This window comes from Etheostoma cragini, chromosome 20 (genome assembly GCF_013103735.1).
Source record: "Etheostoma cragini isolate CJK2018 chromosome 20, CSU_Ecrag_1.0, whole genome shotgun sequence".
NCBI lineage: Eukaryota > Metazoa > Chordata > Actinopteri > Perciformes > Percidae > Etheostoma > Etheostoma cragini.
The window spans coordinates 15,056,314-15,071,822 of record NC_048426.1 but is presented as its reverse complement, the minus strand read 5'-3'; the positions used below and the strand labels follow the sequence as shown (position 1 = coordinate 15,071,822).

At 41.5% G+C, this 15,509-nt stretch overlaps 2 protein-coding genes across 6 annotated transcripts in view; one reads left to right on the top strand and one right to left on the bottom strand.

The window, feature by feature from the left end:
- The window catches only part of tgfb3 (transforming growth factor, beta 3), an 11,824-nt gene extending 7,344 nt beyond the window's left edge, over positions 1-4,480 (top strand). The window contains exons 5-7 of the mRNA XM_034857926.1: positions 1,627-1,783; positions 2,575-2,728; positions 2,831-4,480. Coding sequence (XP_034713817.1) covers positions 1,627-1,783; positions 2,575-2,728; positions 2,831-2,989 — 470 coding nt within the window. The 3' untranslated portion in view covers positions 2,990-4,480. The remainder of the gene's footprint in view (positions 1-1,626; positions 1,784-2,574; positions 2,729-2,830) is intronic.
- Positions 4,481-5,320: 840 nt separating this feature from the next.
- Positions 5,321-15,509, bottom strand: part of ttll5 (tubulin tyrosine ligase-like family, member 5) — a 45,089-nt gene continuing 34,900 nt past the window's right edge. For 3 of the 5 annotated variants that reach the window (XM_034857921.1, XM_034857922.1, XM_034857923.1), the window contains 3 exons: positions 11,848-12,050; positions 8,236-8,318; positions 5,321-5,654 (listed from right to left, as the gene is read on the bottom strand). In XM_034857921.1, coding sequence (XP_034713812.1) covers positions 5,602-5,654; positions 8,236-8,318; positions 11,848-12,050 — 339 coding nt within the window. In that variant the 3' untranslated portion in view covers positions 5,321-5,601. The remainder of the gene's footprint in view (positions 5,655-8,235; positions 8,319-11,847; positions 12,051-15,509) is intronic. The other 2 variants (XM_034857924.1, XM_034857925.1) reach the window with 2 other exon arrangements.

Genomic DNA, 15,509 nt, shown 5'->3' with positions numbered 1-15,509 from the left:
TATATATATATATATATATATATATATATATATATATATATGGATAGTGATAGGTGAGTCAAGATTTTGTGGGATGTTGTTACTGTTTGTTCCTCAGCATGAGGCCTGCAAAGACATAATGTGAAGTTATATAATAATAATACACATTTGTTTTCTTGGGGTTAAACAGACATGAGAGTGGTATTCCTCTTCTCACCTAACTGGCAGTAAGAAAGAAAGTTAGTAAACATATTTCCAAAATGTCCCATTTTAAGAGCAAATCTCATTCTCAATCTCACCTGTTGTGAAGGTTTCCAGCATTTTTCTGTTTCCTATGACCAGACTGTGGTTGCTCAGTCTGCATTTGTCTGGATTTCTCTTTGCTTGTCATCTCTCACAGTGAAAATATGTTCGGCCAGTTTGTATTTATGATCAAGAGCAGATAACATTAATGTCTGTTTGATTTGTCTAAAGTTCCAGATAGGCATCTCATGTTTGTTGTAAAAAATGTTTCATTGTGATTACTATAGCGCTTTTGAGGCAGTGCTGGTTTTAGGATGATTTGCATTAGTGGGTCTTAAGACTAGTTTATTGTACGAGTTTGGTTTATAGTGCCTGTTTCAGATGTTTCCAAAATGTCATACTTATATTTGAATTATCAGTTATGATGTAATCATCCTACAATTGGAAAATGTCATGCATTGGTTGGTGTTCTGTGAATGTAAAATAGGATCCTACAAAACCCTTCATACAGGGCCGCTATAGGACGCCCCATCTGGTGTTTCCATGTTGACAGAATGGACTCTATACTTCAATTCTCCAAATAGTAGAGGTTTATTCGATGAAATAAATAAATAATATTTATATTTAATAAATAAATGTGTTAAATTAAACTCTTGAAACTTAAAGATACCTGAGGTCTTTATTTTGTCTCTTAATGTGTGGGTATGTTCTAGTGCAGTGTTTCCTAGGATAAATGAGAATCTGGTTATAATACAATCACACTCACAAGTCCCTCCTTATTATAAGACTGGTCTAAAAAACGATTCCTTTTTATCCAGTCATTAACATGTTTCTCCAGCAGCAATACCTTTTGAGCTCTTCTTGGTAGGGTAATGCGTTTCCTTTCTAAGATGAAGAGAGAGACACAGAGCATGGGAATACAATTGATCTGGTATCTCACTTAGCACTGGGGCCCCCGGGCCCTTGGCCCTGGGAACACTCTTGACTGGCTTGGCCACAAGGAATGTGCTGCCACAGCGCTTAGACGCTTGGCCCCGAATTAAAGAGGGGCGTACATATACAACAGCAGCATCTCTCCTGAGATATCAACTGCTTTAGCTATCAAGGGTAGAGTGGATGAGCAGACACAGGCCCAGGGGGGGGAGAACGGAGAAAAGGAGGAAGTTAGGGACCAGTGTTAAATAAGGAGAAGGGTGAAAACAGTGAGCCAAAAAATTAGTGAAGCCCTTTTTGGATATTACAGTGTCCTTCTGTAGAAGTTACAGTTGACTACAATGATTAGACTTAAGCTGTGGTTCCACTGAAGTCATCTCTAAAAGACATTTTTACAATTCACAACAAATCTGCTGTATTTTAGTGCCGTTTTCCTTGGTATGCTCTAGACTGACTGACTGTCTCCTTCAGGTATGGAAGCGGACTATGACGATCTGAGCCGTGTGAAAAAACCAAAGGAGCAGCTCTACCCCCACCTTATCCTCATGATGCTCCCTCCCCACAGGCTGGATGCCCAATCCTCCTCCCGAAGGCGTAAGCGGGCACTTGACACCAATTACTGCTTCAAGTAAGGCCCTGGAAAATGAAATGCACTGCTTGGACTATAGTCTTCAACTTAATAATAATTTCTCTGGCTGCACCTTAAGCCTGCACGATTAATCATTATAAAATCGCAATCTCAATTCCCCTTGTTCACGACTTAATTTTTAAATTACTTTTTTTTTTTTTTTAAACAATTATCACTCTTCGTGAGAAAAAGAAAATCGTGGCCGAAAATCGTGATATCGATTCTAAGCTAATAAATCGTGATTCATATTTTTCCCCAAATTGTGCAGGTCTATTGCACCTGCACTGTCAGTTTTTGAGATTTGAATACTGGGCTAGGTAAAATATTGCAAATGAAGACTTGCTGCTACTTCTTTCTGAAAGAGGGTTCTTGAGTAGTACACCAGCCAAGGCAACATGAAATGGAAATATTTCAGCTGTCACGTCTCAAAAAGATGGCAGGGAAGATGAGTACATGGGCACAGAATCAGCTTGTTAATCACCTAGACGAGCATGACAGAGGTATTAGCTAATACAAGTCGGGATCTGTCCCGGTACTAGCTAACACCGCCTCCTCTTACACGCTGTCTGCTCAGCTTTGGGTTTCCTCTGTCAGGCTGACAGGCAGCACCAGAGACACCTGGGCTGACTCCAAGAAGGAAAATAAGGGCACACCTTAGAGTGGAATTCCTGAACTTCAATCTCATCTCTGGCTGTGTGCCCGTGGGGAGGAAAATGTATACAACTCTTAAAATTGTGTGTCGTCTGTGAAATGAAGTGAATGTTATCCTCTCTGTCCTCTCATGTCTGCAGCAATTATGAGGAGAACTGCTGTGTGCGACCACTATATATTAATTTCCGGCAGGATTTGGGCTGGAGGTGGATTCATCAGCCTGAAGGGTACTATGCCAACTTCTGCTCTGGTCCCTGTCCTTACCTACGCAGCGCAGACACCACTCACAGCTCGGTAAGACAAAGTGCCACACCACCAAAGAGCCACCGAAGTGTTGAATCTGTTTGGGGAAACATGATTGCTGATCCCTATCTTCTTCCGCTCTTTCTTCCACAGCTGCTGAGCCTGTACAACACCTTGAACCCCGAAGCATCTGCCTCACCCTGCTGCGTTCCTCAGGACTTAGAGCCCCTCACCATCCTCTACTACGTGGGTCGCTCCCCCAAAGTCGAGCAGCTCTCCAACATGGTTGTCAAGTCCTGCAAGTGCAGCTAAACTTCAGGGCTTCGGGGCCCGGCTAGAGACGTGGGATGTGATGGCTCCCAGCACTACTCAGGAGCGGATATGAGGGGTTAAAGGGGGCGCGGTACACTTTGCCCTCCACGAGTACCTACAACCCCAGCTTCAGCCTTGCCCGAGCGCTCTCTCTCACGAAAAAAACTAAAATGCATTCCACACCCAATCATCGGCAGCATTAACCAGGAAGACTTGTCAAACACCACTTCACTAACGGCACTCTAAACCCAACAAACGTCCTCAGCAACCACCTTTCTGACTTCAGTATTTCTCATGTTTTTTTTCTTCATATTCCAGCATTTTGAACAGCCTGTACCTCACTGTTAAATAACAAGAGGAACAGAACAATAATTGCCTTTCAATGACCACTGCATTCTTACGGACATAAAATAATTGCAGTCAAAAAGAGAAAACAACTGAGAATGCAGACTAAACTCAGCATAATAGGAATACGTCAAAGAGGGTGAAACAAAAAAATGATTGCTTGTGGAGAGCAAACACATCCCTCAGCTCTGACGCACAGGACACCTTCAAATGTCTGAGCTGGAAACTGACGCGGTGCCCGCCACAGCTCCCTACACAGCTCAATACACTGTTTGTTTAGGATTAAAATGCTGTTGAATTCAAATGACCTTAGGACAAAAAGAAAACATGCTGGAAACCAACCTTTATTTTAAAGTAGTATTTCCATGGTTACGTTTACCTCTGTAATACAACAGGATGGTGATTTCCAGGGATTGTTTTGTTTTGAAGTGAAGTCTTTCTGTTGTATGAGACGACGTATGTCACTAAGTGAACACTTAACTAGATCACTAACTGTAAATGTTTTTCTTATTACTCTTGGAAACACTTTTTTTTTTTTATTAAAAATTGACAGTTGGATAGAATTGTTCTAATTCCATTATTGTTGGAGTCTTTTGTTTGCATAAAGTATTTTAGAGCACTTTATTTTAAAGGGAAATAGGGTAAATTCGACCAAAGTGACGAAATCAAAGTCCAGTGAGAGACAACTTCCAGTGTGCAGCATGTGTGGTAAAGAAATACATTTACTGACATGATCAGCATGTTTGAATGTTTTTCAATGCCGTCCGATACAGACTGAAAAAATATGATATTTCCACCACGCATGTGTTGTAAACAATCAGCGACTATACAGATTAAATGATCAGACTGTAAACAACTTTGTATCACCATAGGAGAATATGCACATTGATTTCCGATTCTACTGTTGGATTTTAGTAATACAGCATGCACTGGTGTACCCACAACATTAAGCTTAATATCAATCACTACAAAAAAATCCAATGCCATCAAGTGTATTAAAACCAGTTCTGTTGTACTGCATTGAAAACTACAATCTGTGCAAAACCACTCTGATGATAATCATCAGTTGATATGACAAAAAACATGCATGACATTTAAGTACTTCTGACAAAGTCATGTTAAGCATATGCTGAATCTATTGTTATATAACAGAGATGTTGGATTCTATTAACACACCCTGAGTTAACTGTCTATATGGTCCCGAGCAATATCTACAAGGATATTAACCTTCGTTGTAGGCAAGGCTGTGCATGGCCCCTATTTTTTTAATGTTATGCTTTGAGCTACAGAAACGGCCAAAAAGGCCTTTTGGTGGACAATGTCCATTAAATAAATACTGATGCAATAATTTACTTATTAAACCAAAAATGTTAAATTTGGTCCATCCAAGGAAAACAACATCAACATCTCAACAGTTTACAAGAATAATCACAAGCCCACTCAATTCTTGATAGAAAACCTAAACATCCCGGCAACAGTATTACATGTAAACAGGGAACAAGGCATGAACCAATCGTATTTAAGCTCCTTTTTAAACCTACAAGCAAAGGATGCTATACTTTAACACATCCTTGGGTAAAGACCGTAGAGCACCATTTGGCAACAACTTGGTTTGGTGTATAATGCAAGAAGCCGCTCATGAAAGAAACCTCTCTGCATGCTTGTTTGTCTGTATAACTTTTTAGTAAGATAAAGACTACATGAATGTCTAGTGGTGCACATGATACTGCATCAGCAAAAAAATAAAAGGTTGAATCTTGCAGTTAAAATGCCACTGGGGCATTAAAGAACCATCTGCTGAAGGCTATCTGTCAGTGAAATCTTTCTGTGGCATCAGTAGCATGGAGAGAATGAGGGCGGACAACTGTTGGGCTATAGACTGAGTGTAGCCAAAAGGGTGTGATGGGGGGGGGGGGGGGGGGGGGGGGGGGGGGGGGGGGGGGGGGGGGGGGGGGGGGGGGGGGGGGGGGGGGGGGGGGGGGGGGGGGGGGGGGGGGCAAGGAGCTGAAAAGACCAACTGATGTTGAGCTGAGCAAACAAAATCCCAACCTGCGTCAAAGCTGGGCATTCCTGTCCTAGAAGACGATCCTCTTACATGTCTGTGGCTCTATCATAGAGAAATTAATAGGAGCCTGTTCAATGTCTGGCATGCTTTCATCTGCTGCTGTTGTACTTTCCCAGAATACACCTCTATGAGGATGTAGTTACATGCAGAGACACCTGTCAGGCAAGCAGAGGGGCAGGGTATGCCTCTGGTCGCTTTCATGTCATCTGTGAGTGGGCTCCTGGCCTTGGAACAGCTTGGGGTGAACAGAAAGACCTGGGGAAAAACAGATGAAAGTCAAATTATTAAAAAGAGGAAGAAGGTTAGCAGAAGGTTTCCCAACAGCACCCACACCATATGCACAAACAAAAAATGTTAAGGTCAAATTTGAAAGAGTTTTACTTTAAAGGAGTACACTAAAACCCTCCCGCTCAATGTTTTGTTGATATTTTGAATTTTGCTTAGTGAAGCCAAGCACAACAGCGGATCTGCTCAGCCATCTCCGTGCTTAGCCCTCTCAGCCCCCTCACTCCTCATCCTATAAGTACAGTTAGTGCTGCCGTGTTTGTGCTCCCAAACAGTGTTCCCTTTCATTCCCTCTCTGCACACTCTGTTTATGTTGGTGCGCTTTTACACCATGGGGCCTGGTATAGCTGAAAAACGAAAACATCTCCCCGACTTCCAATCCAATGACATGAACGCTGGAAGGAGCTTCCGCCATCCCAGCAAAAGACAGAGAAAGAGACAATAGGGTCTCACACATGTCCCACTCCAGGTGACACTTGGAAATGTTAGAAAGAAAAAAGGTCTGGAAGTGCGAACAGAATAACAGTATTATCAGTTATCTACCATAATCAGTCAACAGTTTGGATCTTTTTGTAATAATCAAAAAGGTGCATTAGTGATTGCCTCGAATCAAATATCCAATAACTTCCATAGTATATATGAAAAGGGGTTGACAGCCAATGACCATGTTCATTTCCCAACAGGGCACCACACAGTCCTTTTTTAAAAGAGAGAGAGAGGCCTAAGTTGTCCACCCTGACACGATCAGACTCCCTTTAAAATTGCATAAGTGCAACATTCGTTTTCTTCTCAAACTGAAGCAATCCATCTCGCCAGTGACCAGCTGTGGAGTCCTGAGTACTTCAAGACAGGGTCAAGGGAAGCATTGTAAACACATGTGGTCGATATAATCTAGAATGTAAGCCATGGTAGATCTTCGTCAAAACCCTCCGTTTATCTCACGTCAAAAATTACCAGAGAACAAGTGGGGAAGGAAAAAGGGGAATAAGGTTGGGTGAGCAGGAAAACCTTTCAGAGGATAAAGGGAGAGTTGAGTATGAGCAAAGAGAGGAAGAGATTAAGAGAGTGCACAAGAGAGAGATAAAGGGAGAGTGTGATTAATGATGGTTGACAGCTGATCATAGAGAATGCTCTCCATTTGGACTCACTCTAACTCCCTGTCAGAGTCAATCAGGGAAGCTCAGTCATCTTGCTACAAAGGTACACTGGGAAGGCAGAGAGACCTGACGCACTCCTAAGCTCCACAAAGGCTCTAATAACACCCTCCTCCCTCCACAGCACTACACTGAGTCTCTATTCAACTCCCAGTCCCATTCTAAATGCATGGTTTAACCTGCCTTGCTAACTGGTAATGGTACTTGGAGACTTTTTTTTTTAAAGTCAAGAGTGAGGCATCCCCCCCACCCTTCGCGCCCTGAACGACGGAAAAAATGCATTCATGAAATTCAGAAGCTTCGCCCAATGGATCCAGTTACAGTAATTGATGAGTTTATAAGATGTTTGTTCACTTAAGCCAGCCTTCATAGTTTTGGGGGGAAAGAGGTAGAATATAAAGAAATGTTCTGGTCACAGACACACACTCATTTTTTTTTTTTTTTTGAGGGGGGGGGGGGGGGGGGGGGGGGAGACTGCGTAGTGCACAGCTACTGTGTTTTTCCAACAAGCTGATTTCTGGGTCGGCTTGACTGTGCCACTCACATGATGTGATTAATGGTATGATTTGCTAATGCTAATGTATAGTCGGTCTATGGAAAAAGTTCTTGATCAGGCAAACAGATGTGTGCATCAGCGCTTAATATCACTGTTACTGCAATAAGCTCAACACTTTGCTCACGATGGAAAGAGTTGTGGAAATAGGGCAGAATGACAGGGGCACACGTGAGAGCATTACTCATAACAAACTTAGCAAAGACTTACAAAGACATTTTTCATTTTCTTGGTGTAATTTCGTCGGTACAACTGGACGGCCTTTTTGGCGGACAGACTGCGTAGGAATGACCAACAGATGGGAATACCCAAACTGTTCCCATCACTGGATCTCATAACAAAAGAAAGATGTCATCACTGTAATGCCTCTTTATCCTTCAGAAGTAATCTGACTTCTAGTGCTGGACACATACAGACAATATGATCAAATAGCAAACTACAGAGAGTTTGTTTATGCCCATTCAGATCAGTCTGCTTCAACTCTACTTGCCATAAACTCTAAAGAGAGTCATTGAAATATAATACAATAAAACCTCACTTGTAATTTATAACAAGGTTGTAATTCAAGTTTGTACACTATTTATCATTACGGCAATGTAGTTATGCTTTATAGTGTGCAAAATGCATTTACGCATCCTGCACACCACTATGTGAGCAGGAGCTGGCTAAAAATATCCAGGGGTGTTTATCAGTTCTCCATGGGGAATGTCCACCATGCTTGGCTGTAGTCACGGACACTGGCATAGAGAGGGCATAACTTCCCCCCTGCCCGAGGACGTCAGCACCAACAGGCCAAGTTACAGCACGGTACTAAGTGTGTGTAGAACTGCAGCATCAGACCCACCTGTTTTACCACAGATAGCTTTGTAGACCACATGCTGACCGCTGGACACACTTCCACTGGCTGAACTCTCTGCGGATGTCTGCCTGTTAATCAAAAGACGCTAAGTGTCAGTGAAAAAAATCACTGAAGCGGTTATAGAACTGTATCTGAAAAGCAATGCTTATCGCCACAAGCTGGGTCAAAGCTATGGATTTATGGGCACCTGGATGGCTCAGTTGGTAGAGCGAGCGCCCATATATAGATGTTTACTCCTCGATGTAGCGGGCCCGGGTTCGACTTCGACCAGTGGCCCTTTGTTGCATGTTATTCCCTATTTTTCTCCCCTTTCATTTCTTCAGCTGTCCTGTCAATAAAGGACTACAAATGCCCAACAAAAAAAGTGTTGAAAAAATAAACAAATAAATAAATAAAAAACTGAAAACTGCATGTGTGTGTGTGTGTGTGTGTGTGTGTGTGTGTGTGTGTCAGTGGGTGGTGGTTAAGTGCTTGCAGAGTGCCCCTCATGAGCTATTGTGACAAGAAGGGGGCAAATTCCTGCTCCTTGTCCTGGGTGATGTGATTTTCACAAGAATATTTTGGTGATTGCTGAATATGCGGACCTGCAGGCGACAGCTACAGACAGAGAAGGCATATACATCGTCTTTCTTATGGGGCGAATGGTCAGTAAAGTTGTGAGAAGTTATCTCACAGGGCTTTATACAGGACTCTGGACATCACAGACAGGGGATTACATAATCCGACAGCAAATACAGTGTTTTCAAAGAATAAACCACTATAAGAACTGGCGAAGCGTCGAGCAGGAGCAGACCCGTCTGTAACCTTATACATTAAATCTGCTAAGCATTTTTTAGGGGGAACAATAAATAAAGCTTAGCTGGCATTAACCTCTCACCCCATAACAGCAACTTGCCAAAGGAGCATTAACAAGGTAATGAGGGTGCACACTGCCTCCTTGTAAGGGACTGCACAGTTGTTCTTTCATACCATTACACAACCACAAATAGAACTGGCCAACTTTAAGCGTGGCATACGTCGACAGGAAGCAACCCCTTCATTTTGAAAGGGGGAAAAAACTTGACCTCTGGGTTCTCCACATCACTTTCTTCGTCAACAGTCTCTCAATCTGTCACAAGAGTCAGACAGCGCCAAACACTGTAGGAACAAAATAAGAACTTGCAATACGCACAGATGAAATATAAGCCTAAAGTTGATTATTTTACACTACTCACAGAGGGCTGAAGTCATTGTGTAAATATAGCTGATGTGCAGTTTTACTTTTTTTTTTTTGCAATCAGGTAGCTAGCATGTCTTGATGTAATGCCAGTTGACCAAAGGGGATAAAGTTTAACCATAAACACACTTTTGGCAGCATCTGTGTGTATACAGTATCCTGTGAAAATAACTACTGTTGTGGCTGATTAATAGGGAGTGAAAGCAGTAGCAAGGCTGACATTAATGGTGCTGCTGTAATTGTCACCCTATTAGTAATGCCACACGACAGCCTGGGTTTCCGTAGTTTTAGCTGCGTCTGGCCAAACCTTGCAAACAAAATACCAAACAGGCTCATTTATTTGTCTTACAAATTGCTCCTTTCAAAGCCTTCACTGAAGTCATACCACTTTGAGTCCTTGCAGCCCCTCGAGTTGGCAGCTGTGGTATGTTGATTGACCAGAGAGCCCTGCCCTGCTGAGTAGATACCAACATGAAGCACATTTGCTTCAAGCAAGCGTACTGCATGTTTGCTGAGCTCAGAAATTAAAGGCCCTGCCACTTTTGGCAAGGGGTATCTAGCTTCTTTTAATCTTCAATTAAAACTGAATGCTGACTCGTCACTCAGTCTAAGTCAGCAGATTCAGACAAAGTTGATTGAGGATTTTGTCTCTAAACAGTGGAAATTATTTGGCTACATAGTCAGAAATCTTCACTTCACTTCCTTTTCTAAACAAGACCTAAAACCAAATGTGATTCTGATAAATAGATTCAGCTCACAACTGTCAGTGATTATCAGTGGTGTATTACTTATGGGAAAACCAGGCGAGGCCAGAGCTGCTAAATTTGAATCAAGCAACAGTTTTACAGTTTTACAACAGCTGGCTAGAGGAAGGTGTTTGAAGGTCTGGATAACCTTGAACTGTCTGAATACACCCAGCACAGTGATTCCATTATAGGTTGGAGGAGCTTGGGCCTACACTGGGATGCATTTCAGATGTGCCTCAATAACAGAGGTATTGAGTTGCCCCTAAAAATGAGCGCTGGAAATAAAAGGAAGCAACTTATTATCCCCCCATTTTCTGCAAACAATCATCTCCTTTCTCCTAGACAGAGCTGACTTTCCTCTGTCATTCTTTCTTTTCCCCCCCTCTTTATTCTTTCTTTTCATTGTTTCCATCGGTGCATTTTTGGTACCGAAGCTTCCGTTTTTCCCACACTCTCCCCTGTCACACTGGTCGACCACAAAAATGCAGGACAGAGGAGAGTGTGAGAGGGCTCTGGAATTCCACATGCAGAGGGTAAACACAGCAACTGCCAGGAAGCCACACGCACACACGCACACACACACACACACACACACACACACACACACACACACACACAGGAGCAAACACAGCACCTACCTGGCTGCCCTAACCTATTCTACAACCCCTGCGCTGCACCCCTGCCCTCTTAACTCTTCACTTGCCATGTAGTTTGTCCAGTCAAGAAAGATGACTGTATGAATGTAACACGTCAGCAGAACGAGGGCTTCGCTCAGCGCTTCCTGCTACTCTCAAACTCTACTGCTTAGAGTGTCAGAAATAAATGAATTAAGTCTCACATAATGGACAGTTAGATTGTACAACTCAGTAGGCTTCACTCATATACAATAGAAACCTTCCCTCTTGCGCATAAGAGTGTGAGGAGCCTTTCACCACTACAACAGTGTGCTTTAAACAATTAGTCCTGATCCCAAAGGTTTGCTGTTGTTGTGTAATTTGGCCAGATGTTGCAGAAATAAAGTCATAAAGTATGTGAGGGAACTAGCAGGCAGTTTAGCCCTGTTTAACTCCTTTCCTTTTATTTTTCCTTCTGTGCTCTTCAGCTTATCTCCAAACCAAACAGGAATTAAACGGCGCTCGGAGTCCGAGGCCCTTCCACTGAACCACGTTCTGTTTACGGTTCAAGCAGAAATCAAGCCTGTGATGAGGTTGTTTACTGAACAGGCAGATACACCCTGCGGCTAAAAGATTGGGAGCACTCCACTACACCCATATTTTAACTCTCATTTGCATTAGCCATGTCCTCTTGAACTCACCGATTCCATGCACTTTGTCTCAATCCACAAGCAGCGGCCAATCAATGCCATCCCTACTGTAATCACTTGATGTGCTATAAATTGCATTGTGACTTTGTTAAATTCAGAGCAAGCAAAAGCAATTCAAACAGCAAGCAACAGTGCGACAGTGGCAAGGAAAACTCCCCTTTGGGAAGAAACCTCGGACAGACCCAGGCTCATGGTAGGCGGTGTCTGACGGGCCGGTTTGGGTTGGAATGAAGAGTGGCAATCTACTGGCATCAGGAGTCAGAAAAAAGTAAATCAGAAGTAAATACATTCAGTTGAAAGGCCTATCTTACTTTATAAGGCGCTTTGTTGCTGTTTTCCGGATCTGTCCCTCTCTGGCACTGCTTGGTGGCTTTGGGGCGAGAACAGGACTAACACAGGTTTGGATGTGGCTGTGGCTGTGATTGGGGCGAACACGAAAGCTGGAGAGAAGGCAGCTGGATGAGTTTGTGGGAGCATGGATGTGTGGAGTACCTGTCTGGTCTGGAAATTGAGCCTAAAAAAACGAGAAAGACAACTGTTATTTAAGGTCAGTGTCATTGAGACGGGTTTGCAATGATTGCCTTGATTGTAGTTTAACCTTTATGGGCAGTCAGTATAAGGCTGTCTGGACCGTACGAGCAGCTAAGAACAATGACTAGTCACTGATCAACCATTATTCTTCAAATTGGGACAAAGCATTGCATACATAAGCTATTTTCCACCGTATGCATATTTGCTGTCAGCTTCATTCACAAGTGACAAACAAGCAGTTTGAGGTATCGGATATCTGTTGGATAAAAATGAATAATAATATATTAATGGCAAACTTCAGAAATTACATGTTAAACAAAGATAAAGCCATAAACATATGTGATAAACGTATTTGACAATGGTTAGGTATAGAGCTGGGTGATATGGAGAAAATCAAATATCATGATATTTTTGACCAAATACCTCAATATAGATATTGTAGTGTTGACAGCTGATGCTTTGACAAAATATCCTCACACTTAGATTTAAGATAAATAATCTTCAGTAATGTGAATATAATGACTAGGTGGGGAAAAGGCAAATAATAGAACAGCTGGAACAGTCTGGTAAATTCAGAAAAGGACATCCCTTTCCTGTAATCCAGCCTTTAAAACCAAGAAAAGTCAACACTTATGTCATATCACGATATTACAATATCCAAAATCGAAGACGACATCTATTCTCATATCATGATATCGATATAATATCAACTAGGTCAAACTGTTCTGTTTTTGACAACACTCCAACTTGAATTCAAATAAACTGTCTGCAACTGACCAGTTTACATTGCTTTAAGTCATGTTAACTCAACAAAGGATAAGGATAAGTTGCAGGCCAAAAAATAACTTTAACCAAAGTTGGTAGAGCCAGAGAGATTACTAAAGTGATTCCAAAAATACATACCAGCATTTCTTGGACCCCTGCAGAAGTTTTCTTTTTACAACAATAGAGATGCATCCATTACAGAGAAATGTCTACAATAGCAATTTCAGCACCTTTAGAGGTAAGTCCCTATACGATTGTGCCAGTAAGCCTGTAACCAACACTTCTACTGTACTATATATAGATATCTTTTCAATATGTTGATATTAAAGGTAAGATAATAAAGATTCTTAGGTGTTCCATCCTAGGAACAATATATTAATACAGAGAAATAACTGAAAAATCCCATGTATCTGTGGTTGATTGTAATGATGATGGGTTAGATACTTTGAAAGTTTTGGTCGAGAAATGTTAAAATTCAAAAAATGACAGGCTGACTTTCATTAAACCCTATCTAAGACTGAATCTACGGGGCTTTATCTGCCTCAGATATTAAACATGCTCATAAAAAAATCTTAAAATCCCCTGTAACAGAGTCTTTAATACTAGTCAAGTGTCACCTGTAAGAAAAGGTAATGGACAGCCATGATGTAATTAAGAATTTTGAATTACAATGATATCCCAAAGCATTTTAAGGTAATGTAAACATTGGAAAAAATAGTTTTCATTTTTAACAAAAAAGTTTAATTTACTATACTCTTATCAAGTATCAATATGCAGGAACAAATGCATAGCATGGGTTTAAAATAAAAACTGAATATTTTATTGGCTTTTGAGAATGCCATAGGTATTCAGAATTAAATCAAAATTCCTAGATGTGGTTGTTTTTAATCAGCCTTTTCTTAATGTAGTGCCAATATTTTACTTATGTATATAAATGTATGTGTCATTGTCCCTGTATTGTCCATATTTTTGAAAAGATGTTACAGTATGTACAAAAAAATTGAAAAATCAAACTTAATTCCAAAAGAGGACAAAGAAAGTGCAATCACATTTGGAATGGGTAAGTCATATGAATAAAAGTTTCTGATCATTTAGGTGAAATATCAAAGTGTTCAACATGAATTAGTGCAGATATTAATGAAATGCCATCTAGAATCAAAACAAGAACCCTTATTTTGCAGTTGGCAGCACTGAAAAGAAAATTCTTCACATTATGAATTTGTTTGTACAAGATCTCTTCAAAGGCTTAGGAAGGGGGGAAATACTGTTTTCTTTCTAAAATAAAATTTTACAGCCACGTTTCACTCTGTCCTAGCTGGGGAATGCTTTGCATACATTCCTTCCACATCTCATGTCTATGCTATTTTCTCTTTATCTAAAATGCTAATGGTTTTCCAGTTTCACAGTGCTGCCGCTCAAAGGGCCGGCAGTGTGACAGGGTATATCTGATGTAATTTGTGTGTTGATAAATGAGAAGCTAAGTTTCCAGGTTGCGAGGCCTATGGCCGCAATTCAGTTTGAGCGGACCAGTAAGGCCACCTTTCTTTGGCTGCCAGGTGGCACAGAGCCAAGCCTGTGGAGGAGCCGCATAGTCTGCACCCAGTAACTGGAACGTGGACTCCTGAGCCCGGAACAGCCCCCTGTCTCCTTCTCTTCTCACAGAAGTACACACGCATGCACATACATTTACATAAGCACTGACACTAGATGAAGCACTTCCTTTTGTGTCTTCAGCTGATCCAAAATGATCAATTCAGAAAAGCCATTAAGGTGAGTTCAGCAATATAAAGTGCATTAGTATCAAAAGGACCAAAGCCCCTACGGAGTTGTCGAGTCATTGACTAATTCCTGGACCAATACACATTGCTAGGTTGGACTGGCAGAGAGAGCCATGTGGGTGGAATGAATGGGTAGGGATGACAAGGATTTTAGGGAGGCATATCTGATTAAATGGTGAGACAACCATACCCAGAGTCAACCTTCCTATGACCTCAGTGTGTGAAGGTTGAACAACAGGATGGCTCTGTTGTAAAGAACACATGCAGGAGTTTGATGGATGTCAGCAATAAGAGAAACTTGGTCAACTGTGTTCAGTCTATAAGATGAATGAAAAGGGGAATGGAAATAGGGAAAGCATGGGATCACTTTCATACAGGTTCTTGCATAAGGCTGCCAGACCTAGCCAAGACAAATATCACCTCAAATGCATTAATTAAGACCTAACCAAGACGATGAAAAAACAATGACGTGAGAGGACAAATTGGAAAAAAGTGGGTGCATCCAATCATTCCACCCTGTAAGCTGTCCTACGGCACTCTCCTGTCTCAATATCTTTCCATCCATTCACGGACTCCACAAAATCCTCTTGAAAATGAATATGCTCTTCCTGTTAAGATCCTCTTTCAAAGCAACTGTACAGAAAAAGAGGGGCCTTTCCTTTTTCTCTAAACATTCAAATTATGTTGCGCAAAGACCTCTATACTGTCTCTAATCTCCCTCTATAAACAGCCAAATCACATCTGTCACAGCTAGCCAAGCATGACTAAAAGGTTTTTTGTCGCTACATTACTACTGCTGAGAAAATCATATCCTAAAATGTTATTTGTGTTGTAATGGGATCACAAATGGAGCTCAAATCTGATATGAACTGTAAAGACTTCAAACTTATAATGGACTC